The 27,287-nt window shown below is 40.0% G+C and overlaps 1 protein-coding gene across 4 annotated transcripts in view; it reads left to right on the plus strand.

The window, feature by feature from the left end:
• Positions 1-27,287, plus strand: part of PARD3B (par-3 family cell polarity regulator beta) — a gene marked incomplete at both ends in the record, with an annotated part of 962,085 nt that overhangs the window by 791,895 nt on the left and 142,903 nt on the right. For 3 of the 4 annotated variants that reach the window (XM_080932740.1, XM_080932741.1, XM_080932742.1), the window contains one exon: positions 24,030-24,326. The exons of the other annotated variant lie outside the window; for it this stretch is intronic. In XM_080932740.1, the coding sequence (XP_080788866.1) occupies positions 24,030-24,326 (297 nt within the window). The remainder of the gene's footprint in view (positions 1-24,029; positions 24,327-27,287) is intronic. 4 annotated transcript variants of the gene reach the window in all.

The following is a 27,287-nucleotide window of genomic DNA, read 5'->3' on the forward strand; positions in this document are numbered from 1 at the left end:
TCCTCTACAGTGCTCTGCCTTACTAAGTGATGATGTTCAGTAGGTTGGGAACATTGATCATCAAACTGACTGCAGTTTTGACATGTGCGAGGTTGATCAGGGTATAAACTTATAGTAGCCAAGGAGCATTGTTAGCTCATCATGGCTTCAAACGTTACGTCAGAAATTAAAGAGAGAGAGAAGAATCAAGAAAGAGTAAGATCTGTTCCCCAGTGTGAAGCATACGGTGGACGCTCAGCAGATGGTCAAGAGGATGGAGTCTGCAGCTGCTCTCCAGTGCCATTGTCACTCCCCAGCATCCCAAGTAGTATATGACGAGACCTTGAGACGCACAAAGTGGCCTTCAAGAAAGGTCTGCTCCTCACTGCGGGGGAAAAATATATTCAGTGAGTTCCATTAAAGCAAGTTAAAGGATTATTATATTTTAGAAAGATCTGCAGCCAAGAGATTCAAACCAAAAGCATTTACCACTTTACTCTCTACCAAGCAGAAAATTCAATTAACCACCCCACACCTGGTCCCCTGAGCATTCTGGCCAACTCCGGATGCGTAGCATTTATTAAAAGTATCTGTGCTCTGCCTAAGCTTCTAAGTAAAACTGCGAAGGAGATGAAGGAAGCTGTGTGTACACTTTCAGTAGGGAGTTGCATGTGTGTTCGATGCCTATGTAAGTGTCCCTCTCATTGCTACCTCCTTTACCTGCATCAGACCTGCTTGATGGCTATTGTCACTGGTGGTGACCAGCACTAATGTGCCAGAGCATGCTTAAAATAGTTCTTATTGTGGTTAAGTTTATTTAGTCTTCTCCCTCTGAGTTTGGTGCTATTATACCTTTTACTTACAAATGAGAGAGACTACGTGATTTGCTCGTGGACACAAAATTAGAAGGGAGCTCGGTTTCTGTACTGTCTGACCCCCTTACCCCATCCTGTCTCTCCGTTTCTGAAGCAGCAGGGTTTGCCTATCTGTCTGCAACTGTGGTCTCCTCTGCAGAAAGCTGGGTTTCAGCAGCGCTGCATGGGTGAGGATGATGCCTCCCATGAAGATCTTAAAGCAGAAATATAAATGTAAATTTTGCTCATTAAAACCATAATTAATTTATTGAAAGTGAATTGTTATTATTTCAGGGACGAATGCATATCAGAATATGCTGATTATTTTAATGAACCAAGAGTCTCTTCTGGGATCCTTCCAGGGCATTATTTGCAAGCAGGTCACTGCAGATTTTCTGAGGGGGGAATAAAAGGATGGCTGCTCATTTTCGAGTTTTGCTTTATTAAAAATGCACAGGGAAATACGTGCCGTATAATGTATTTGGAGGGAGGCTATGTAGACATCTTTGTTTAGAAAATGGCCTGACAGCCTCTCTTAAGCCCACAGTTCTCCCCCCAGAGTTGTGGTTCCTGGTGTCACAGACATGGGCATCAGAGGTAGCTAGTACAGCTGCAGTGCCCAGTCATGTCCTTACTGGAACTGTAAGGGTTACCATGGAATTTCACTTAGTTCTTTCCTCAAACTGGTCTTCAAAATCGGTTATGCTGGTCTTGAGGGAAGGTATCCTCCAGGCCAATTCCTTCTGGAGGCTCTGTCTCACTGCCTTTTAGTTGTGTTTCTTTCTGCTTCTATGCCCCTGCTCCATTCTGGAAATACATCTTCAAATGACACCTCTGCTTATATGGTAAATGAGAAAGAGAACTCAAGTATAACTGCAAAATGCGGATAAAGAGAGCCAAGTGGTTGAAAGCAATGGGACTTGGTGTGGCGTCTGCCACAGCAAGACTCAGATTCATTCTCAATAAGACAGTTATGAGAGGAGCAGAAACAACAGCAAGGGCCAAGGAGGCTACATGATTGGAGCGCTAAGAATTAAATAAAGAAGTGATGGTAACTGTAGTCTCAGAGGAGACAGGTGACTGTTTAAGTCCTAACCAGGATCTTGGATCTTATGTAAATGATGGGGGAAGACTGGGAGGTTTTAAAGCACCATGGTACTTAATAAGAGGTCCACTCTAGATGCTATTTAAAAATGGACACTCCTTGAATTGAGAAAGCTAATCTCACATCTCTTCCCCTTAAAACATGTGTGTCTTTACTGATACTAGGTCTGACCTAAATGAGATCTAAATCTCAGTTAGGGATTAAAGGGATGAAGGGAAGTAAAGGAAGTTTACCTACATCTTAAAATCCAGACCTTGGCAGGACTGTGCTAATAACCACAATCAGCAGGGCCTACTCCCATCCAACACTTGACAGACACATTTGTAATTTAGAGTTCTAGGAAGAGGTGAACCCACCGTTTTCCAGTAGTAAGAGATACCCTGTGTTAGATACAACAAACTCTAACCCAGGACCACATCATATACTAAGGATTAAAGGATTTGATTTGTGCTTAAATGGGAATCTGCATGTCCACTACGGTACACTGTCAACAGTTAGATTTTCTTAATGGTCAGTAAAGAGCCAGTGGCCAATGGCTAGGCACAGGGACAGGGGCATGGCTCATGGGATTCCCCAGCAAGAAACACAGAATAGAACAAGAAAGGATTCTGCCTTGAGAGGAGCATAGGATGGACCATGCTGTGAAGGAGCGGGAAGGTGAGATGGCCGAAGTGTAGGTGGAAAGGGAGAGCAGCCCCATGGGAGGGCTGCCCAGAAGGAAACAGGGCGGCCAAGGTAAAATGCAGATTTAGGAAGTGTTAACTCAGGAATACCAGAGGGGAGCGGCTAGCACAGGGAGGTTTGGAAGTGCCCAGCCATTGAGCTACTTACAGCAGATTAAATATAAAGGTTGCATGTGGGTATCTTTCATTCATGAATCCGGAGCTCTTGGGCAGGCGAAGAGGCATCCGTGCCTGTTGGGAACATAGAGCGACCCTTTACATATTTACCGCAAGAGCTGCTGAGTAAAGGAACCCTAGACGGGCAGAAGTAAGAAGCAGCCATCAAAGCGTGTACCTAGCACACCATCACTTGGACTTGTATATAGTCAGAAACTAGATCTCCTGAATATATATCAACCATGTCCACTGAAATCCCAAAATACCCTTGCTGTAATCCTCAGTACCATACGCATGCACTACAAGATCTTTTCCAAAGCCTCCTTTACACCCCATACATTCCAGTATACTGGAATATTTTTCCTTCACAGTCATTGGAAATAAATGAGCCTACACCAGTCAACTGTCGGGTGGAGCTGCTGTGGACAGCAGGTGTTGTCTGGATTAGCTTGTTAGACTGTCTCTGGTAGGGGACACTGGTGATGTAAGAGGCCGCTGGCTTTCTCTGTCCTCAGTATGTGCATGTGTCACCAAGAAGGAAATTCAATGGTTGGGCTGCTCCCCTTAAGCTTAGACCCCTCTTAACAGAGACTCTGTTGCTATTGTCGGTGGTTTGTGTACTTGGTGGCATCCCACTTTTCCCATCTGATGCTTACGTGTGCCCTGTCCTCTCCATATAGGCTAGCACAATTCCTAACCTGTAGTAAATACTCGGTAAGGACTAGATTTAGCAAAACACATTGTCTATAAAAACGTACCACATGTTTATGGAGTGTGCCAGTATAGTTTCTCAAGGACAAAAAAATATCACACTTCAAATGGCGATTCCTAAGAAGAGCCACAGAAAATATTGTGGTCGAATAAAATATTTTTCTCACCTATTTAAAATCTCCTGTATAAATAGGACAGACGGGAAAAGACTATACACCCTGTTTCTTTTCATACTTCTCTGCAGAGTGGGAAGACTGGCTTTTCTTAATGAGGTCTCCTTCACCTGTGACCTGGGTGCAAACGTCAGGTGTCGAGAGTCTGGATCTCTATCCACTTGGCTACTGGCAAGTGTATCTGAAGCAGGCTTGCAAGCCTGAGTACTACCCCCACGGCACAGGAAACAGCACTCATGGCACAGGAAACAGCAGAGCATTCGCTGGGCAGATGACCACATTCCCCATGCCTCAGCACATTTTTTGCATGAGTAAGCATTTAACAACAAAGGTCAGAGCATGGCCAGAGAGCACCCACCAGGTGTGAAATTCCAGGTGACAAAATAGAAGGAAAGGGAGGCTTAAAGAGAAAGGAGAGGATATGAAGCGAGTTTCCTCTTATTCTCTGTAATTTTCCTGTTTCCTCCCCAGGAAGTTTGTGTAGACCTCAGTATCCCCGGACAGTCAAAATGAGGAGATTGTCTTCATTCTTTTCCATATGATGGCATTAGCACCATGTCAAAGGTCTCTCATTTGTTTTTCAAATAGAACCTTTGGCAGTCCCTAGGACTAAAAAGTGCTATGCTACAGAAAAATGTAATAAAAGAAAAGAGACACCTTATTTTTCCTGCTGCTTCTCGCAGTGCTACAACTAGAGGCCACACACAAATGGGGAGATTTCGAAGAATAGAGACCATTTCTGCCCACACACAGATGTCAGTGACAATAAGAATAAACCACGTCAACAAGTTATGACTTTCTCCAACCAGCTGAGCTTGCTCAAGGTCAGGTTCTTATGTCTCTTTCTTCAGTGTCGCTTCGTCCAGGAGCCTAGGAGCGTCTTCTGATGTCATCGGTGCCTAATGACCCCGTTTGTGGGGATACTATCTATAGGTTTTCTATAAGGGAAGCATGCGCTATTGGAGAATATTATAAGAAGACTGACTGTGGGCTGTTTCTCTCCACCCCCATCCCTCTTTGGGGCTAATTTTCCAAGGAAAGCTAAAGATGTTTACTAAGCATTTCTGGGAAATTTATCCACATTATGAGAATACAAATTACAGGAACTGGATGCATTAGCAATAGCGAAAGTTTAATGGGTCTGGGAAAGGTATAAATTTAGGGAATATGTAAACTGCAGTAACGGGAGAACTGTCACTACATGGCAGTTCTCTTGAGGTTGTAGTATTTAGTAGCCATAGGAAGGAGTAAGAATTTTGCCACTGGACATTGACCAAAAAAAAAAAAAAAAAAAAAAAAAAAAAAGATAACAGTTAAAAATTGAAATTGTCAGTGACTATCAATCATGATTGTAGAATATGCAATTGGCTCTATCAAATAACAACATTCCCCTTGGGAAATTTGGCTAGGCCATGTGGGATATAGAAATCCTTTCTGTTATCTCAGCTGGACAAAGAACCAGTTAAACAACTTAGACCCTTGTGACTTAGAATGTTTTTAGGTCATGCCTGACTTGATCAGCTTCTCAAACATGGGTTTTGCCTGGTTTCACGACCATTTTGCACTTGGGTGGCTTGGGGGATATGTCCTTGATTTGTGAACTTTGGGCACCCTGTGATATTTTAAGAATAACATCTGGAGCTGGCATCATGTGACATCAGTAGCACTTGGTGTGGAAGCTTGAGGACCTGACCTTGAATCCCTAGAATGTCTTCAAGTCAGACAGAACCATGCACGTACCTGCAACCCCAGCATTGTGAGGAACAGACACAAGAGGACAGTGATGCTTGCCGGCCACTAGGCTAGCTCCAGGTTCAGTGAAGGACTCTGTTTCAAATGAATAAAGATCTACAGTGAGAGAGGAACAACGCCCTGCCATCCTCTGACCTCACCACAGGCATGCACACGCACATATGCATATATGCCTCCTCCATCCCTGCCCAAATGGTATCCACACACTAGATTTCCCAAAGCAGGAAGAACTCAACGTGTTGTGTGTGTGCAAAGCAAACCATGATGAAAAGGTCTGTGTATGAGATTCTGTTCACTATGTTAATTAGTTCGCATTTCAGTATTCTAGAAATGGTGGCTTTATAGAAGTTTATTTATTTATTTATTTATTTATTTATTTATTTATTATAAGAAGGGTAATCAATTGAGGTATTTAATCATATGGGGTCTGGTTTAGGCTAGCAAGAGAAATGAATAGTATATAAGGAGACCGTTTGGAAAATAATTATGGAGGTCCTGGTAGGACTGCAAAAACAGTGAAAATGCCATTAAAGCGGCTTTGTGCAAAAGATAGAACACTGATCACAAAGACTGCATTTGCTGGTCAGTATCATAATAATTTTAATAATAATAATAATCAAAGGCTGCAATTCTTGACCAGACTATAGCTTGCAGCTTTGAAACTATATCGATAAGGAAAAGCTGAAGAAACCTGGCCCGTCCTCTGGAAGAAGGGATAATTGTGGTGACCTAATTGCAGCCTCTATTGTGAGAGCAGAATGATACCAAGCAAATTATCCCCGCTGTCAAAGGAGAAAGCAGTGCAGCAGGTACTGTATAGTTTCTTTTCATGGCACTACTGCTCGCCCAGGTCCCTCCCAGGCAAGCCTTTCCTGACCTCTAGCTCTGTCACCGCTGTAGGTGGCAAGCCAGTTTGTCTCTTCCCCACTTAGCTGTTTACCCTCACACAATAGCAGTATAGGAAATATTACCCCTAAAGCTCCTCTGCATGGGTCAGACAGTCCAACCTGTGCCTCAGAAAGTTAACCAGGAATAGTTTGAAAGTACTGAGGTCCTATGAAGGTATAGAAGAGCAGGTGTAAATGAGGGACAGCATTCGGCGGTGTTTTAGCTGAAGTCATAAAAGGCAAACGGGAGACACCGAAAAAAAAAAAAATGAGGGACTTGGATCACAATGTATTCATATCACTATTATACAAAGCTCTTTGAAAAATCAAAAGGGAAAATGCCCAGTAATCTGGTGGAAAAATCAGCCAATGATACGGATAGCTCACGGAAGAGGAAATGAAAATGGCCCCTAATATATGAAAAGATACTCAGCCTCACATAATAAGAGTCAGGCTAATTAAAACCTCATGCAAACGTGACTTCTCACCTGGCTTATCAAATTCCACAGAGTTCGACAATGCGCTCTGATGATGAGCCCATTGTAAGGGACAGCTGTTCTCTTACAATGCAGGTGGCAATGTAAAACAGAGCACTGTGGAAGGGAACTTACTGCAATCTAGAAAAAAGTGTATGTGTTATGCTCTGGCCCAGCAATCCTCCTATGAACGCATCCCAACGCTGCCATAGGAAAGCACAGACCGGCTTTTGCACAGGATTCTCCCTCGAGGCATCATTTGCTCCAGTGTACTTATTGTCTTGGTGCTTGACCTTAGTACGCTCTGCAAATACTGCATTTTTATTTTGCAAACTGAAGGTTTGTGGCAACCCGGGTAGAGCAAGTATGCTGGTAGCATTTGTCTAACAGTTCTGTGGCCATTAGCATTTTTAGCCAAGAGGATTTTTAGAGAAAAATGCTACTGTACACAGAGTGGATGACATCACAGTATAAACATAACTTTTGTATTCACTGGAAAGCAAGAGACTTGATGAGTCACTTTATGGGGATTTCTTTTCTTTTACTTTATTGCTGTGGTCAGAAAATGAACCCGCAGTATCTCTGAGGTATGTCTGTACTAGCAAAAACACTACAGATACCCACATAACCAAGAATGTATGACTCATTTAATAAGCAGAATTATAGCCACATGGTGGACTATTATGAAGTTTTTGTCTCAAAGAAACAAATTTCCATTGGCTCAAATGAAGTTCTCTTCTGAATATCTATGTAAAAAGGCAAAGTGTAGGAATACACTGTATCCCAGCTTTTGTATAAAAAAGGAGGGATATAAATATATAGGCAGGGCTATTTAAGACACAAGTATAGTCACAGTATTCTTGATAGACAAGATAGACAATGATAGTTTACCTCGTTGTTTTGTTTTTTTAATTAGAAAAATAATACATTAAGGCCAGGGAGATGGCTCTGTGTTCAGGGTGCTTGCCATAGAAACATGAGGACCTGAGTTCAATGAGCTCCAGTTTCAGCAAGAGACCTGGTCTCAGAAAATAAGGTGGACGGGGCATGGAGAGGTATGCCTTTAATACCAGCACTTAGGAGACAGAGGCAGGTGTTCTGAGTTCAAGATCAATCTGATCTACATAGTGACTTTTAGGGCAGCCAGAGGTATGTGGCAAGATCCTGTCTCAGAAGTGGAGTATGATAAAAGATACCATCATCTTACACACACACACACACACACACACACACACACACTGAATAAACATATATGTATATTTTACATATTTACTAATAAAAGTCAAAATGATCTAAAAATTGAAAGCAAGCCAAATTGAATGGCCTAACTAAAACAAATTGGTTGCATAGGAAAAGTAATCGAGTGATATTAGAAACAGTTTTGACTGTACATAGCATGATAGGGTAACAGAAAATAGGACCAAGATAACACCATAAGCTTAATGGCCTAGTGGTAATTGCTATGGTCTAAATGTTTGTGCACACATCCCCAACCCAACAACATTCATATACTGAAACCTAATTGCTAATATGATATTAATAGGGGTGGGACTCTGGGGAGATGATTGTGTAATAAAGAGAAAAAACATTAAAAATTAGATCAGTCCCCTCAGAAGAAATACTGAGGCTGCCTTGCCTTTTTTGTAAGACATGAGACTCGGTAAGAGGCCAGCAGTCTACATCTGTAAACAGGATCCTCCCCTGACCTGCTGCACCCAGATCTCCAACTAAAACCTGCAGACCTGTGGGAATTACGTTTCTGTTACTGGTACACCATCCCATCTAACACTATAATGTTAGATTGAGATAGTGATGTGTTATGGTTTAAACTATATAGCTATTTAAAATTGTCTATATTGTAATAGAAATATAATTTTATAAATATAATCAAGATATTTCATTGTTAAAAGAATATGTATTTATTTACAGTTAAGATTTCTGTACTGTTAATTTTGTATCAGAATTATCAGCTCAGATATGAAGATTTTTCAAAACTGTGCTTTCAGACACAATAGAAATCAGTACAAAGATGCCTCACAGAACTAAAAATAGATCAATCATATGATCAAGGTACATCTTACTCTTGAGTCTACACTCACAGGGATCTAAATCAGCATACCACAGAGAGATACTTGCATATACACACTCATAGCAGAACTACTCACAATAACCAAGCAATGGAACTGGCTTAGATGTGTATCACCAGATGAATGAATAAAGTACGCCATGTATATGATGAATATTTACTCAGCCATATGAAATCATGTTACTTGCAAGGAAATAGATTTGAGATAATCGTGTTAAGTAAAATAAGCCAGACTCAGAAACACATGACATTTTCTCTCTTGTATATATAAGCTAGGATTAATAATAATGAAACACACATATGTGCACATATATGCATATATATGTATATATATGACATGAATGTAGAAGGTAACCTATTTGGGAGAAGAAAAATTATAAAGGGAACTTAAAGGGAAGCAAGAAAGATGATTGGAAGGAAGAATTAAAAAAATAAAGAATTAATATCCTATCATCTCATATGAACATTTAGATATATATATAAACACACTGTACACACACATACACACATGCACACAACCACACACACACACACACATAATTAAAATCTTGATCTTGTTGAATTTAGAGCATGTAAAGAAAATCTAAATCTGCTGAGTGAATTTTTTCTTATAGAGGAATTGGATGTGTTAGCAGACTTACATGTTCATGTCATGAAGGCAGAGGGAAGGATGTTAACAAGGAGGAAGTGAACAGAGACAAAGCAGAGGACTGTACAGGTATGAAAATGTCATTAGGGACTCATCACTTTGTGTACTTGCTCTAGTAAAATGCTAGTAACGAATAAAAAGAAATACAGACTTCCCAGATCCAGCCATAGAAAACGTTTGGCAGCACCAGGAACAGTGGAGGTCCAGGGATACAGGCACAGTGAAACTGCGCTGCGAGTGTCCAGGCACAGAAAGGTCTGGGCCTAGCACACGGAAAGCACAACCCCCCATTGGTTCAGGGGAGCAGGAAAGTAACCTGGGTGCAGAGAGGTCTGGGCCTAGCATGTGGAAAGTGCCCCACATTGATTCAGGGGAGCAGGAACTCTGCCATAGGGACTCAGTTGCCACCCAGAGGGCCCGTGTGTGCAGAACAAACACTCAGGCCATCTGCCACCGGGAACAGCAAAGATCCAGGGACACAGGCCTGGTGAGACTGGGCTGCAAGTAGCCAGAGTGCAGAGATATCTGGGCTGAGCACACGGAAAGTGTGTCCCCCCCCCCATTGGTTCAGGGGAGCAGGAACTCTGCCATAGGGACTCAGTTTCCACCCAGAGGGCCCATGCATGCAGAACAAACGCACAGGACATCTGCCACCGGGAACAGTAGAGATCCAGGGACACAGGCCAGGTACACAGGAGAGACGGGAACCAATCACTGACAACAAGACCACGTATAATCACAGACAACAAGATGGCAAGAGGAAAGCAAAAGAACTTACCCAATGGAAACGAATACAACCGGGAAACACCAGAACCCAGCTCTCCCATCACAGCAAACAGCAGAATGCCAAACACTCCAGAAAAAGAAGACTCAGACCCGAAATCATACCTCAAGATGATAATAGATATCCTTAAACAAGAACAGGAGGAAAAGCATAAAAAAATAGAAGCTTTTAAAGAGGAAACAAGAAAAATACTCAAAGAAATCAAAGAACTAAAGGAAAACAGAACCAAAGAGATGAAGGAGTTGAAGAAGGAATTGAAAATGGAAATGGAAACAATAAAGAAAACACTAAAAGAGACAACCCTGGAGGTAGAAAACCTAAAAAAGAAATCAGAAGTCACAGATGCAAGCATCTCCAACAGACTACAACAGATGGAAGAGAGAATCTCAGGGGCCGAAGACAACATGGAAAACAGACAAAACAGTCAGAGAAGATGCAAAAGCCAAAAAGCTCCTAACTCAAAATATCCAGGAGATCCAGGACACAATGAGAGTACCAAACCTAAGGATAATATGATAGAAGAGGATGAAGAGTATCAACTAAGAGGCACAGTAAATATCTTCAACAGAATCGTAGAAGAAAACTTCCTTACCCTTAAGAATGAGATGACCATGATGAGCATAAAGGAAGCCTTCAGAACTCCAAATAGAGTGGACAAGAAAAGAAATTCCTCCTGACACATAATAGTCAAAATGTCAAGTGCCCAAAGCAAAGAGAATGCTAAAAGCAGTAAGGGAAAAAGGTCATGTAACGTATGAAGGCAGACCAATCAGACTCACTCCCGACTTCTAAACAGAAACTATGAAAGCTAGAAGATACTGGACAGACATCATGCAGACCCTAAGAGAACATAAATGTCAGCCCAAGCTGCTATACCCAGCAAAACTCTCAATCATCATAGATGGAGAGACCAAGATATTCCAAGACAAAACTAAATTTACACAATATCTGGCCACAAACCCAGCACTACAACCAATTATAGGTGTAAAAACACAATACAAGAAGAGAAACTATATCCTAGTTAAAAAAGAAAGAAAGAAAGAAAGAAAATGCCTAAGCAAGAAAAACCAAAAGAAGAAAGATACACAGGCACTATTCTACCTCCAAAAGCAAAAATAGCAGGAAACAGCAACCACTAATCCTTAATATCTGTTAACATAAATGGACTCAATTCCCCAATAAAAAGATAGAGGCTATCAGACTGGATACATAAACAGAGTCCAGCATTTTGCTGCATACAGGAAACTCATCTCAGAGACAAAGACAGACATTATCTCAGAGTAAAAGGTTGGGAAAAAATCTTCCAAGCAAACAGCCCCAAGAAGCAAGCTGGAGTGGCCATTCTAATACTGAATAAAGTAGATTTTCAACCAAAAGTTATCAAAAAAAAGTCAAGGATGAACACTTTTTGCTCATTAAAGGGAAAATTTTTCAGGAGGAACTCTCAATACTTAACATATATGCTCCAAATAAAAGAGCACTAATATTCATAAAAGAAACCCTACTAAAGCTCAAAAAATGATTTGCACCCCACACAATAATAGTGGGAGACATCAACACCCCACTCTCATCAATGGACAGATCATGAAAACAGAAACTGAACAAGGACACAGTGAAACTAGCAGAGGTTACGGACCAATTGGAATTAATAAACATCTACAGAACATATCGTCCTAAAACAAAAGAAAACACCTTCTTCTCAACACCTCACAACACCTTTTCCAAAATTGACCATATAATCTGTCATAAAACAAGCCTCAATAGATATAAGAAGATTGAAATACTCCCATGCATCCTATCAGATCACCATGGTCTAAGGATGGTCTTTAATAACAACAAAGAGAACAAAAAGCCCATATACATGTGGAAACTAAACAATGCTCTATTAAACAATAGCATGGTCAAAGAAGAAATAAAGAAAGAAATTAAGGATTTTCTAGAATTTAATGAAAACAAAAACATAACATACCCAAACCTATAAGATGCAAGGAAAGCAGTACTGAGAGGAAAACTCATAGCTTTGAGTGCTTCCAAAAGAAACTGGAGAGAGCATACACTAGCAACTTGACAGCACAGTTGAAAACTCTAGAACAAAAGGAAGCAGATACACCAAAGAAGAATAGATGGCAAGAAATAATCAAACTCAGAGCAGAAATGGACCAAATGGAAACAAAAAGAACCATTGAAAGAATCAACAAAACCAAGAGCTGGTTCTTTGAGAAAATTAACAAGATTGATAAACCCGTAGTCAGACTAACTAGAGGGCAAAGAGAGTATCCAAATTAACAAATTCAGAAAGGAAAGTGGAGACATAACAACTGAACCTGAGGAAATTCAAGAAATCATCAGATCCTACTACAAAAGCCTATATTCAACAAAGCTGAAATATCTCAAAGAAATTAATGAATTCCTAGACAGATACCAGATACTAAAGTTAAACCAGGACCAGGTAAACCATTTAAGTAATCCCATAACACCTAAAGAAATAGAAGCAGTCATCAAAAGCCTCCCAACCAAAAAAAGCCCAGGTCCAGATGTATTCAGTGCAGAATTCTATCAGACATTTATTGACGACCTAATAACAATACTCTCTAAACTATTCCACAAAATACAGTCAGATGGAACAAGACCTAACTCATTTTTCAAGGCCACAATAACCCTCGTTCCTAAACCACACAAAGACCCTACAAGGAAAGCCAACTTCAGACCAATCTCACTTATGAACATTGATACAAAACTACTCAACAAAGTCCTTGCAAACTGGATCCAAGAACACATCAAAATGATCATTCACCATGATCAAGGAGTCTTCATCCTGGGATGCAGGGATGGTTTAATATATGGAAATCCATCAATGTAAACCACCATATAAACAATCTCAAAAAAATAAATAAATAAAAAACCACATGGTTATCTCACTAGATGCTGAGAAAGCATTTGACAAAATTCAACACCCCTTCATGTTAAAAGTCTTGGAAAGAAAAGGAATCCAAGGCCCATACCTAAACATAATAAAATCAATATACAGCAAACCAATAGCCAACATAAAACTTAATGGTGAGAAACTTGAAGCAATCCCACTAAAATCAGGGACTAGACAAGGCTGCCCACTCTCTACCTATCTATTTAACATAGTACTGGAAGTCCTTGCCGGAGCAATTAGACAGCAAAAGGAAATCAAAGATATACAAATTGGAAATGAAGAGGTAAAAACATCACTGTTTGCAGATGACATGATAGTGTACTTAAGTGACCCCAAAAATGCCACCAGAGAATTTCTTCAGCTGATAAGTTCATCAAAGTGGCTGGATATAAAATTAACTCAAACAAATCAGTAGCCTTCCTCTACTCAAAGGACACTCATGTGGAGAAAGAAATTAGGAAAAAGATACCCTTCCCAATAGTCACAAACAATATGAAATACTTTGGTGTGACTCTAACTAAGCAAGTGTAGGACCTGTATGACAAGAAGTTCAAATCTCTAAAGAAGGAAATCAAGGAAGATCTCAGAAAACGGAAAGATCTCCCATCCTCATGGATTGGAAGGATCAACTTTGGATAAATGGCCATCTTACCAAAAGCAATCTACAGATTCAATACAATCCCCATCAAAATTCCAACCCAATTCTTCATAGAGTTGGAAATAGCAATGTGCAATTTCATCTGGAATAATAAAAGACCTTGAATAGTGAAATCCATCCTCAATAACAAGAAAACATCTGCAGGAATCACCATCCCTGACCTCAAGCTATATTGCAAGGCAATTGTGCTAAAAACTGCATGGTACTGGTACAGAGATAGGCACGTAGATCAATGGAATAGAATAGAAGATCCAGAAATGAGCCCTCACATATATGGTCACTTGATTTTTGATGAAGGAGCTGTAAACATTCAATGGAAAAAGGACAGCCTATTCAACAAATGGTGTTGGTCCAACTGGCACTAAGCATGCAGAAGAATGAAAATCGACCCTTTCTTATCTCCTTGTACAAAGCTCAAGTGCAAGTGGATCAAAAATCTCCACATTAAACCAGGTACACTGAAACTATTAAAAGAGAAAGTAGGGAAAACCTTAGAACACATAGGCACAGGAATTGAACACCAATGGCTTGTGCTCTAAGGTCAAATATCAACAAATGGGACTTAATGAGATTGCAAAGTTTCTGTAAGGCTAAGGACACTGTCAAGAAAACAAAATGGCAGCCAACAGACTGAGAAAAGATCTTTACCAACCGCACAACTGATAGAGGCCTAATATCCAAGGTATACAAAGAACTCAAGAAGCTAGACACCAGAGAATCAAACAACCCTATTTAAAATTGGAATACAGAGCTAAACAAAAAGTTCTCAATTGAGGAATATCGAATGGCTGAGAAGCATCTAAGGAAGTGCTCGACATCATTAGCCATCAGGGAAATGCAAATCAAAACAACCTTGAGATTCCACCTCACACCAGTCAGAATCAAGATCAAAAATTCAGATAACAGCAGATTCTGGCAGATGTGAAGAAAGAGGAACACTTCTCCTCTGTTGGTGGGGTTGTAAACTGGTACAACCACTCTGGAAATCAGTCTGGCGATTCCTCAGAAAATTGGACATAGTACTGCCTGAAGACCCATTTATTCCACTTGTAGGCATTTACCCCAGAGAAGCTCCAACATACAACATGTACCACAATGTTCATAGCAGACCTATTTATAATAGCCAGAAGCTGGAAAGAACCCAGATGTCCTTCAGTAGATGAATGGATACAAAAATTGTGGTATATTTACACAATGAAGTACTACTCAGCTATCAGAAACAATGACTTTATAAAATTCTTAAGAAAATGGATGCATCTAGAGAATATCATCCTGAGTGAGGTAACCCAGTCACAAAAGAACAGACATAATATGCAGTCACTGATAATTGGATACCAACCCCAGAAAGCTCTGAATACCCAAGAAACAACTCACAGACTATAGGAAGTTCAAGAAAAAACAAAGGCCAAAAAAAAAAAAAAAAAAAAAAAAAAGAAAGAAAAAGAAAAATCATTATGCTTAATTTTTACACACCAAGAAAACTTTGACTATTTCCAGGTTATATCTTGTTTTACATGTACTTTATGCTCATTGGAACTAGTAAGATTTTAAAACATACTATCAAACCTTTAAAAAAAAATCAAGTACTGACAAAAATATATTTATATACTGTCATGCAAAAATGCTTCAAAGCTGTACATTTATCCTTGTTTTTTAAAATAAACAACAATAAATTGTTGTTCAATTAAAAAAAAAAGAAAGAAAGAAAACACTTGGCAGTGAGCAAGCCTGAACCCAGACTGTAGATTCATCCACCATTCATTACAAAAAAGGCAGAGGGGGTTGGTAAATGGGGTGGGGGTCATATGGGTAACAACTGCTTCCAAATAACACCAGGAAGTTTGGTGTGGACCTGAGGCTACCTGCTTGCCAGATAGCAGCAATAAAGTATGGAAAGTAAGTGGGTCCAGGCACAAGGACATCTCTGTTAAAGATGTGCAGCCTGTGGGACACAGGGAGTAAAGGATGCCCGGGATCAAATCCCTGAACACACTGTGTTTATGTATCATGGACTTAAATAAAAGTCTACAATTATTTGACAACCCCTGAAACTGAAGAGTCAGCACAACAACAACAAAATCTCTAATAACTAATTTGTTATTTGTCCCACTAGAACTATCTCAGACACTAACACATTAATGTAGAAATCAGCAACTTAAAGAAGGAGTTGAGCATTTATACTGATTTGACAATTTGCCTACATGGGGAGAGCTTCACTCAAATGAAAACCCCAGCACTGTTGCAGGCAAGCTTTTCTTATAGAAGATCTAGGTGGTAAATATAAAGAAATGGCATGCCTTTCCAACAACCATTTTACAACTTGTCATGAAACAATTCAGCAAACTCAGTAAGGATTACATGAAAAGGTGATCGCAAAACTGCCTAATGAACTGGGTTTACTCCCTTAGCATCACCAAAGTAAGACCACCAGACATTACGTGTGTTTTTATGTAGTACAAGTTAAAGTGCATCACTGGTATGTTATTTATTCTATAGCAAAAGCTTCATGAATTGACACTGCAACAATGCTGAGTTATCTTCAGTGTCATTGTTATCTGATCCATTTTTCACATTTAGTATAAATATAATTGATTTTGATATTCAACTTATATCCTACGATAGTGGTAAATAAGACTGTAATTTCTGAAAATGTCATAATATTAAAATGTATCCTTTGAAGAGCATATTAAATAAAACATCCTTCCTAGCACAATTGGGTAATAAAGAAGAGAATAAGATATTTCAAGCCAGTAAACGGGAAGAGCAAGTTGTTCATAAGTCACTTATGAAGGGAAAGCCTGGGTTATCCTCCAGAGTTTTAGCAGTCTCACTGCTGCACAGAAGGGTACCCACATGTTTGTACTGAGGGAAGGAAGACAAGCCCATAATTCAGTCTGGGAAAAGAGCCTTTAGAAAAAAAGCTGATCAGAACCATATTTTTACTCACTCAAGAAATGCTGCCCCAATGCATTCTTCTTAAGGAATACACATCCTGAAGAAGCTTTGGGTATAAGGCCTGTGTGGGTCTTTATTAAATCTGAGTGCCTTCGTAGATTAAATTTTCAGTTACAGAGTACTGTAGTTTGAGTGAGAATGGACCACATTAGGTTCATATGTTTGAATGCTTGGTCCCCAGTTGTGAAACTGTTTAGGAAGAATTAGCAGGCCTTGCCTTATTGGAGGAGGGATGTCAGAAGCTAGCTAGCTTTCTCTCTCTCTCTGTCTCTCTCTCTCTCTCTCTCTCTCTCTCTCTCTCTCTCTCTCTCTGTGTGTGTGTGTGTGTGTCTGTGTGTATCTGTGTGTGTCTGTGTGTGTCTATGTGTGTCTGTGTGTGTCTGTGTGTGTCTATGTGTGTCTGTGTGTGTCTGTGTGTGTCTATGTGTGTGTGTGTCTCTCTCTCTCCCTGTGTGTGTCTCTCTCTGTCTGTCTGTCTCTCTCTCTCTCTCTCTCTCTCTGTGTGTGTGTGTGTGTGTGTCTGTGTGTCTGTGTGTGTCTGTGTGTATCTATGTGTGTCTGTGTGTGTCTGTGTGTGTCTATGTGTGTGTGTGTGTGTCTCTCTCTGTGTGTCTCTCTCTGTCTCTCTCTGTCTCTCTGTCTCTCTCTCTCTCTCTCTCTCTCTCTCTCTCTCTCTCTTTCTCTCTCTCTCTTTCTCTCTCTCTCATCTCCTGGTCTCATGAGTGCTGTTTCAACATTTAAGCTCACTCTTGCTCTATCAATGTGCCTGCCTGCCATCGTACTCCCCACGGACCAACCCTCTGAAACTCTAAATGAGCCCCCAGTAAATTCTTTCTTCTATGAGCTTCTTTGCTCATGGTGTCTCATTATAGCAATGAAAACTACCTAAAATATTTGCAAAGCTAGGATCAAATGAGAATCTTATGAGCTTTTACAATGTAGGCTTGGTCAGCTACAGCAATGGAGGGGCAGCACAAAGCCACCATGTCATAGGACACTTAGCTTTTCTCACCTGCTTTATAAATAGTAGGATTCTTTCAGTGGAGGAAAGGAGATGCAGAAGTGATTCAGGTGTGACCATGTGAAGGGTATGCACACGAGACTGCTGCTTGCCTATAGTTGTGTGTGTCTCTCAAGACTTCATGTGTTGGACATTCGGTCCTCAGCATGACAGCACGGTGTGGTGGATCTCTGTGGGAATGAGTTCCTAAGTAAAATGGGGTCATGACCTTAGAAGAAATTGTGAAACTCCAGTCTTTCTGGCCTCCCATTTCTGTATGTGGTCTCTCTGGCACATGGTCCTACCACAATTGCCTGAAATGATGCACCCAAGGGAGCCCACATCAAAACCTGTGCTATGCACTTAGACTTAGAGCATCTCAACCCAGAGCTATGTACACCCCCTTCTCTACTGACAGAAAATGAACTAGTAAGTACAACTTTCCTGTTATTTACAAATACTATTGCTCTATAAGCATGTTTTATCTAAGGCTTTGTTTTCTAAAATATCTATATCTTTGTTTCATTTTATAATAAAAAATAAAAGGTTAAAAATAAAAATTTAAGAAAGAATATTTCTTTACCAACAATTTTTTTTTAAAATACTAAGCACAGCTGTTAGATAAGTCTTATTTGCCTACAACCTTTCATTTTGTGGAGAGCTCAAGAATGTAAGTTTCCACATCACATTTGTAGCCAAAAAAAAATGAGTAAACACTGCACATCTTTGCCTATTCATGTGTCCCTCCCTCTAATTAAAGTACCTAACACAATTTCCATAATTTATACCAAGTTCCCTCAAAACTCAGGCCACATGACCCTGCGCATATGATCCTCACCTCCAGTCCCTAGGCATGACATGCTCTTACACCAAGTATGCACAGTAGCTTTCATTGCTACTGAATTACAGTCTTTTTCTTACACTTACATCTCCCTTGTAGGTGAACCAGGGACCATATTTGACTCTGTTCTTCTTTCTAATATACAGTGCAATCACAACAGGTACTGAATGCATAAACATACAAGAAGTAGCAGAAAAGAAACCCTCTCGATACCCTGAGGTCGTCTGTAGTCCAGTTAGGGGTAGAGTGCCAAGAGTGAACCAATAGAAGGTGTTTATTATGTTTTGCTTTTCCAGTCTTATTCCAACATATGGAAATGTGGCGATGCCCTCCAGTCAGAACAGAGGGCCGGCTACAGTATAACCACAACCCATGGAAGCAGACTGCTTTGTATGATCCGCCCACTACTCCTCTACAGACGGAAGACATTTAGTAGCAGTCAAGAGCAACATTCTACAAGACTTATATAATGAACTGCCCACAAAATTGGGCTGAGTAAATTCTATTATGCTTGTTCATTCAATAAAACTTTCAACTTTTATTATGAAATAAAACAAATGTACAGAAATCTACACAGAACTTAATACATTAAAGAACTCTGTACTGTAAGATAATTCAGCTCAATGCAGAGTTTACCAAGCCTACATGTTGAAGACGAGAAAACATGGAGGCCACTGTTGGATGATGGCAGACAAGTGTAGGCCTCTACCAGTAAATATTAGAGTTTAGTCTCTGACTGATGGGGATTGAGGACTCTTGGTAGAAGTAGTTGAGATGAATACTAATTCGTCATAACTGAGCTGATAGGAGAATCACAAGATTGTACAGTCTGCAAAAATAAACAAGGTCCACTGGGGCAGAAAGTATTCTCATGTTTTTAGTTTTAAGTTTTAATGCATTGTAACTTAGTGGTTAGATATATTTTTATATTCAAAGTAATTAAGTTATCATATATATATTCTAATACACATAATGTAGAAAGGCAACATTTTAAGATGCATTTCTAGAAATAACCACATTATGACTATTTTATATATCCTGCCAGACAATTCCATGCAGAAATGTCTGTGTGTAATTTACAAGTATCTCATATGCACATCCACTGATAAGTAACTTCCTTTCAGAATAGTAGAATAGAAATACCATTATTCTAGGCAATATTGATGACTGTTTTGGAACATTTTATGGGTGCATCTTTGCTAAAAGAAATATTTCTGTGACTAATTAAATATATTTCAGAACCTACAAAAGCTTAAAACTTAAATTGGAATATATTAAATTATCATTTGAAGAGACATAGAATACTAATGAAAGGTCAGCAGTAGCTTCAATTCTATACATTTTCTTAAAATAACTTTCTTACCCACTTTGCTGTGTAACTGTCCTGGGCGTTTATTTTCTATGGTCTTCACTCTGGGAAGGGAGGGAGGCAGATTATCCTTTCAGCAGACAAGCCTGCTCCTAGAAGCTTGCCTTGGTGCTTGCTTTTGTTCTGATGAGTCTGAATTTATTCCTTCACCTTCCTTCTCTTTTTCTCCCTACTTGGTCTCCATGAAATTTCCTCATAGAGGTGATTACTCACAGGGCATTCAGCTCCCCCATTCAAATTTTCCATTCTGAAGTTGGGACTTCATAAGAATTTATCCTTATGAGAGGCCTATCCTCAGAATCTCTTTTACCAAGTAAGGTCTTGCTGACTATGTTCCTTCAGACTTTAGGGAAATATGTGCCCAGCTAGAAATGCAAACATGTATTAACTCTTAGCATGATCCCTGTTGTAGCCTGATTCTCAGCTTTATTTCAGGCCATGGGATTGTAGCCATTTCTAATGCCACTGTAGACTACTTTTTCTTCCCCCACTCCTTGACCATGTGATGTGTCAATGAAAATAGTGAACTGGCCATACTTTCACTCAGTTATTTATTGTAACCCATCAGAGATCTCGAATCTGACTGAGAACACAGCGGAAGGGCAGTGGGACACTGTTGTCGTAGCCTTTTGGGGTTTTATGTCACCTTGACAAAATCTATAGAGTTATTTTGTAAGAGGAAACTGTAACGAAGAAAATACCCACACCAGTTGGCCTGAGGGCAAGTCCATGGTCCACTTTCTTAAATGACGTGTGACATGGGAAAGGCTAGTGGTCTTGGATGCTATAAGAAAGCAAACTGAGCAAGCCAAGAAGAGGTAGCCAGTAAGCATCACCCTCCCTATGGCCTTTGCCTTAGCTCCTGCCTCCAGGTCCCTGCCTTAATTTCCCTAGATGACAGGCTATATGCTGTAAAATAAATAACATAACATAGCAAGACAAAACAAACAACAACAAAAAGCCTTTGCTCCCCAAATTGCTTGGTGTCATGTTTTATCACAGCAGTAACCCCTAACTAAGACAAGTAGGATACAGCAACACACTGAAATCTCTTTGAATAAATCTGGCTAACACACTTCAATAAAACCCTCTGCAGTTTCAGAATTTGTCCACATCTTCATTGTCAGGACAGAAGCCACTGGCTGCATGGAGCTCTTAATCACTTGAATCCATTTATAAAGACCGAAAACAGTTTTGTTTTATTTCCCTTCATTCAAATTTAAATGTATCGGGCCACACACAGCAAATGGCTACCACATTAGGCAGCAGATCTAAGAAATATAAAACATGAGTATTACACACTGTCACCAAGGAAATGGGAATGAAAAGGGATGCCAAGAGATGTAACTGAAAGAGGAGACGCTGCTATTTTCACAGAGAGAAAAGAAAGGTTTCAATAACTCGAAGGTAGTGTGCTCAGGAGACTGGGGAAGCAAGTGGTATCGTGGTACCGTGGAATGGATAGGTTGTTAGGCTATACTGACGATCAGATGTTTTAACAGGTTGAGTTTTCAGTGGTGAGGAGGCCCTCCCTGGTAGAAACAATTAGAATTTTCAAACTGTATGGGTGGAGGTGGATCAAAGACAAATGAAATATTTTTCTTTGACACTATCTTGAGAGTCTCTTTGTCTTCTATGCCCCCTTTCTAAGACTGTCTTGTCCTCCCCCACATGGAGGGACCCTGATATATGGAATAATAATGATGGTGCAGAGAAATTACTATTTCGCCTACTGAGTGATTAATATGAAATTAGTTACTGCAACCCTCAGTAGTGCAGAGAAGATGGAGGAAGAATTTGGTTTTGTTTTAGCAGAGAAAAATACAAGATCCAACACTGCTTGGCATACACAGAGAACTTTGTCATCTAAAACTCTCTGCACACTTAGCAAGCTTAATTAATGAGCAAACTTCAAAGAATGAAGAGATGAAATACAAAACACAGATTCCAGCGTTCTATTTCTGCCATTTTAGAGAAGTCAGGCTTGATTTTTTCTCCTTCCATCAATACATAAGTATAGTCCTGTGTGGCAGCTAGGACGTATTCATTTATCTACTAACTGATTTCTCTCAAGGCATCTTACTTGTGAGGAAGAAGAGAAGAGACATGCAGTCTCACCCTTTGGTTCTCCCCAATGCCTTTTGCCTTATTTACAATGGAAATCTAACCCTATCCTTATAGTACAGGGAATATTCTTTGATAAACCATCTGCACCATCCCTTGGGGGAAATGCAGAAAACAATAAATCTTAGCATACTCCCCATTTTAAGCAGAGTCTCCAATTTCGGTGGGACAGGTTATCTTCCTTATCAAAAACTATTCAAAACAAGCATTCATGAATCTCAGACTAACATGCATTCAAAGGGGACAGCCACTTAATGGGTACCCTACTCTGTAATCTTCATTTCATCTTAATTCAGAATCCCTTAAGGACTGCCTTGTGCAACAATATAAATCCTTCCAATTATTTATATGTCAGGTACATTTTTAGCGCAGTCAAAACAGATACACAATAATGTATCTTGACATTTATTTTTATCTGTTTTGACCCAGAGAAGCTGCTTCCTACCTTATCCTATGCCACCTTCTAACTGTCTTAGTTTGTTGCTTTTTCCTTCCCTTGCTCAATTTCTTCTCCTTTCTACTTAAAAAAAAAAAAGAAAGAAAGAAAAGCAGACCTCAAATACAAACACCAGGACAGTGCTTGTCACAAGGGGGAAAAAAATAAAGAACTGTGACAGATCGTGGCTTCTAAAGAGTTTGACAAAGGGTTTGATGTTTGGAAAGTGAAAAATAGCTGCCTCGTGCAAAAAAACAACTGTTTTTGTTTGAAGAGATGTTGCTGGGAGACTTTGTGTTTTGTTTCTAACTGATCCAGGCCTTCTGCCTGTGTCTCCAGCAGACACAGAGCTTTCAGTGCTGGCCATAGCTCTCTGTCTTCTCTGAGTCCTGGACCTCAGCTTCAAGTCTATTCTTCCTTAAGCATGGCTTTGGATACCTGAGTAAGGATCATAATTACTCTCATCCATCTGTTCCACATCTTATATTCCCAAGGGTAAACAGTTCAAGGGCCTCCTCAAGCCACACACAGTACCATTGTCCAATAGAACATCCCTGTGAGCTTTCTATCTTAGTTATGAAGGGAGCTGAAGAGAACCAAGCTAATGCTTTCTGGATAAATTCTCAGAATTCGGGTGAGTATAGAATCCACCTAAATACATTATGTGCTGCATCCCCAGGGGTCTCCATATTGTCCCTGGCTAGCAGACACACTCTGTACCATCACTTAAAGCTTTGGCTATGGAGTTCTGCCAGTAATGGAGTTTAATCCACTTATATATGCCAATTCATCTCTGTCACAAAGCCTATTAATTTCTTCACTATTTTACTCTGTCTCCAGCCCTTGTACAATGAGGCACAATGATCCCCATTTGTGTAACAAAAAATAAAATGGCTTGGAGTCTTTTATAAATTACCCTCAATTCTGCAGTTTTTAGTGATTAGACTTTTTCTATATTTCTTCTTCATACTTAAATTAATTTTTTTCAAATTCTTCTTTAGAAGAATACACTGAAACTCTGGAGGACTAAAGAGTGAAGTCATAGTAACGTGTAAGACTCTGATGGGAGCTTTCTCATGCAGCCTCGCCCCAAGAAAGACTTTTCTAGAGATCTCTTTTGAGTTGTACTATTGCCACAAACACAGCTCCGTCGTAGGGAGGAACTGCTATCCACCCAATCATCAGCAGGAGACATGTCAAAATACCTTATAGCATTGCTATCAAAGTGAAGACTCTGTGACAAATAAAGGTCATGGATTTAAAATTAATCCTCTTATGCTGATGGCATTTCTGCATGGTGTGATCCTGAGGAAACAGAGAGTGACAGCTAAGTGGCTAGCAAGAGTTAACATAGATTCAGGAGACTACTTCATCGAATCGGCATCAGAAATTCTCACTAGTCTGTGCTCCCTCTTCTATATCTTTCAGGATTGGAGCCAAACATCAAGAGCTAAGGGAAAAGCAGGCAAGAGGCCTTGTTGATTATGCTTCCGCCACGACTGGACCAGCGCATGACATGGACGATGACGAGGTGGACCCAAATTATGCCAGAGTGAACCACTTTCGGGAACCATGCACATCAGCAAATATCTTTAGATCTCCATCTCCCCCTCGAGCCGGACCCCTTGGTTACCCTCGGGATGGACGTCCACTCTCTCCAGACCACTTAGAGGGTCTCTATGCCAAGGTCAAGAAACCATACCATCCAGCAGCTCTAGCTGACAGGTAATATAACTGAGTGAGAGATGAATGCAATTTTAACTCAGTAAGTCTCAAATCATCTCTCATGCCAAAGCAGATAAAAATGTACCCCATCCTTCGAGACACTAAAACCATAATGACATGGCGTCCTATATAAGTGTTGTACTTTGACCTGCCAAGAAGGTATCAGCCATCAAAAATAAAACAATAGCCCATTGTAAGGTGACATGAATGGTTTGTGACAGTACAGCATATGGTACAACGAAACAATTCTTGCAGGAATACAGTGGCAGAAAACTAATGAAAGCTTTAAAAGAATGTTGTTTCTTCCTGCGATCCCTGTTGTAAGACATTTCTTCAAGAAGATGGAATGGACCTGGAGGTACGGAGTCAGAAAAGGGAAAATGCTGCTGAGTAGGTGTAATGGAAGTAGGGCTATAGAGAGCTATGGGGAAACATAAGATTGGGAAAACTAAACTGTCTGGCTATTTGCTGATGAGCAGGGGCAGAAGATGAGGTAATCTTGGTCCTAGGAGTTTGAAGAAGTAGAGGAAGATAGGAGGTGACCTGAAGCTTTAGCATCAAGGGAAAGAGATATTGGAAGCATCTGTCTGAAGCAAGTAAAGAACAAGATAATTCCAACCCCACCTCTTGCCAAAAGAAAAATGCCCTGTCTCAGGAAAGGCTGTTCTAAAGGAGCTTCAATTCAAGTGCGTGATTAGGTGCCCTTGGAGTCATTCCAGGAGTGGGTGATGGACCTTGCTCTTACCTGGCCGCTACTGCTTAGCATCTGGAGGGAGGGGATGGAGGAAGAAGGTGTGAGAAGCTGTCATTCTAGATGAAAGAAAAAGACTCATTTTCCAGATTTCTTGGGGCTCTGACAAGCACCCGGTCCCTAGCAGTAGCCAGGATTGTGTGATACCATGATATATTGCACATGTTTACCGTTTGCACATTCCCCAGCTGGGTGATATTATGCGCTTTCAATTAGGTTGGGGAGAGGAAGGGAAATCGTGGCATTTTTATGCAGACTGTAAAGTGTAGCTTCACAAGACTGATTACCTTTCAGAACCTTTCCAATAACCAAGTGGGAAGCGAGGAGCAATTTTTAATCCTTACTGTCAAGTTTCCAGGTTGATAATATTAAAGAAAGATGGTCAAGTTTTTCGTTAGGACAAAATGAAAATATAAATTCCTATGAGTGCGTGATACGGCCATCATAAGTAAATTGCTAATTCCAAGGATTGATTAAGAGTTGGCCTTTTTCTCTCCAGCCTTCACATAGGGTTGAATTTTATCGTGTAAACAATAATACTATACTTGAGTCTATTCTAAGCTAAAGCATAGTCAATCTTCCTTTTTCTAAGTCGGAAAGAGCTTTGTGGCAATACTCTGCATATATCAAATAGAACACCAGTGCCCAAGACTATATTTTTCAGACCATCCCAAGCTGGTGTGTCCCAATGCTAATTCCATGGGAATAAATGTGAACTATTCTGCAAGATGAGGTTTAGAGCAAACCCACAGGCTGGATTAAACCACAGAAACAGGTTTTACTTTCCATGTGTGAATATGTATTCTTGTTCTCCAAGAATATTCAACCACAAGAGCTCATGCCTACAATATTTGTCACCTAAAACTTATTTTGCCCATATTTTTAAGGTCATGGATTAGTCCAATTCTTATCTCTGTAACAAAATCCATGAAATAAACAACTCAAAAAAGAAGAAATATTTATGTTCGGGCAGTTTTCTAGGTCTCAGTCCATGCCAGCTCTAGCTGCTCAGCCCAGATCTTCCTGAGCTCCACATCATGATGGGTAGAATTGTTTCGGGGAAAACTACAGCAGGAAGTAGAGAACGTCACAGGGAGAGGACCAGGTACGTAGTTAACCCTCCCAAACCATGCCCTTTGGCTAATACTGATTATAAACTTGGCAGGGTCTTGAATCTGGGCATATCTATGAGGGAGTTTCTACATGAAATTATCACCATGAAGTAGGCTTTTTCATGGGCCAGAATCTCATAATGAATAAAAAAGGGGGACAGGATGAACAAGAGAATTTTTTCTGTTTGCTTCCTGATAATGTGAGCAACTGCTTTGATTTCTGCTGTCATTTCTCCATCATAATAGACTGCACCCTCAAACTGTGAGCCAAAATGAACTCCCCAGTCATGTAAGTTTGTTCTTGTCAGGTATTTGGTCACAGAGAGGAAAAGAATAACAAATGTTTCCCCAAATCTTTACTTCCTCAAATTTGACTCGACTTTTGAATAGTTATGACCTTATCAACAGATGAACCCATTGACAAAGTTGTCATGTCTCTGTGTCCCCAGCTATTAACATAGCTATACTGGAACCAATCCTTCAATACTGAATCAATGGGGGGAAATTTTAGATCTAAACCATGACATACATGTTCATGGTATTCTAAGTTAATTTTACCCATGTAGGTAGACCAGGAAAGAAATCTCGTTGGATAATGATAAAAGCAGATACTATAAAATTCTGTCAAAAATTATTTATTTACTGCCCAGCTAAGACATCTGTATGAGTAATGGAGTCTTAATTTTGGCTTTTGCCCCTTTGTGTTAATAAATGCTCTAAATCTGCCTTCTGCAGACTTTTTGACAGCTGTTAAATTTTGAATAGCAGATAAAAAAGTAACTCTTTTACCCAGAATTGTCTTGATTCAACTCTTGCCTTTAATTAGATAAAGACTGTGCTGTTCCTTTTCCTTAAAGTCTGAAAGCAAGCAATTTTCACCTTGATGCACATAAACACTAGATAATGATAGTGATTATCATCATGGTTACTGTATGACCACTTGTACTGTTCTGTATCTCTAAAATTCTGGGCCCCTGTAAATCTAAGATTTCCTTTAGATAGTATTCCAAGCAGTGTCTCCAAGCAGGCACTCTGAGTTCTAAACTTACCATATTTTAAAGTGAAGGGTATATCACTTACCCAGTCAATCTGTTCAAT

Source organism: Micromys minutus, assembly GCF_963924665.1.
Source record: "Micromys minutus genome assembly, chromosome: 19".
In the NCBI taxonomy this organism is placed as follows: Eukaryota; Metazoa; Chordata; class Mammalia; order Rodentia; family Muridae; genus Micromys; species Micromys minutus.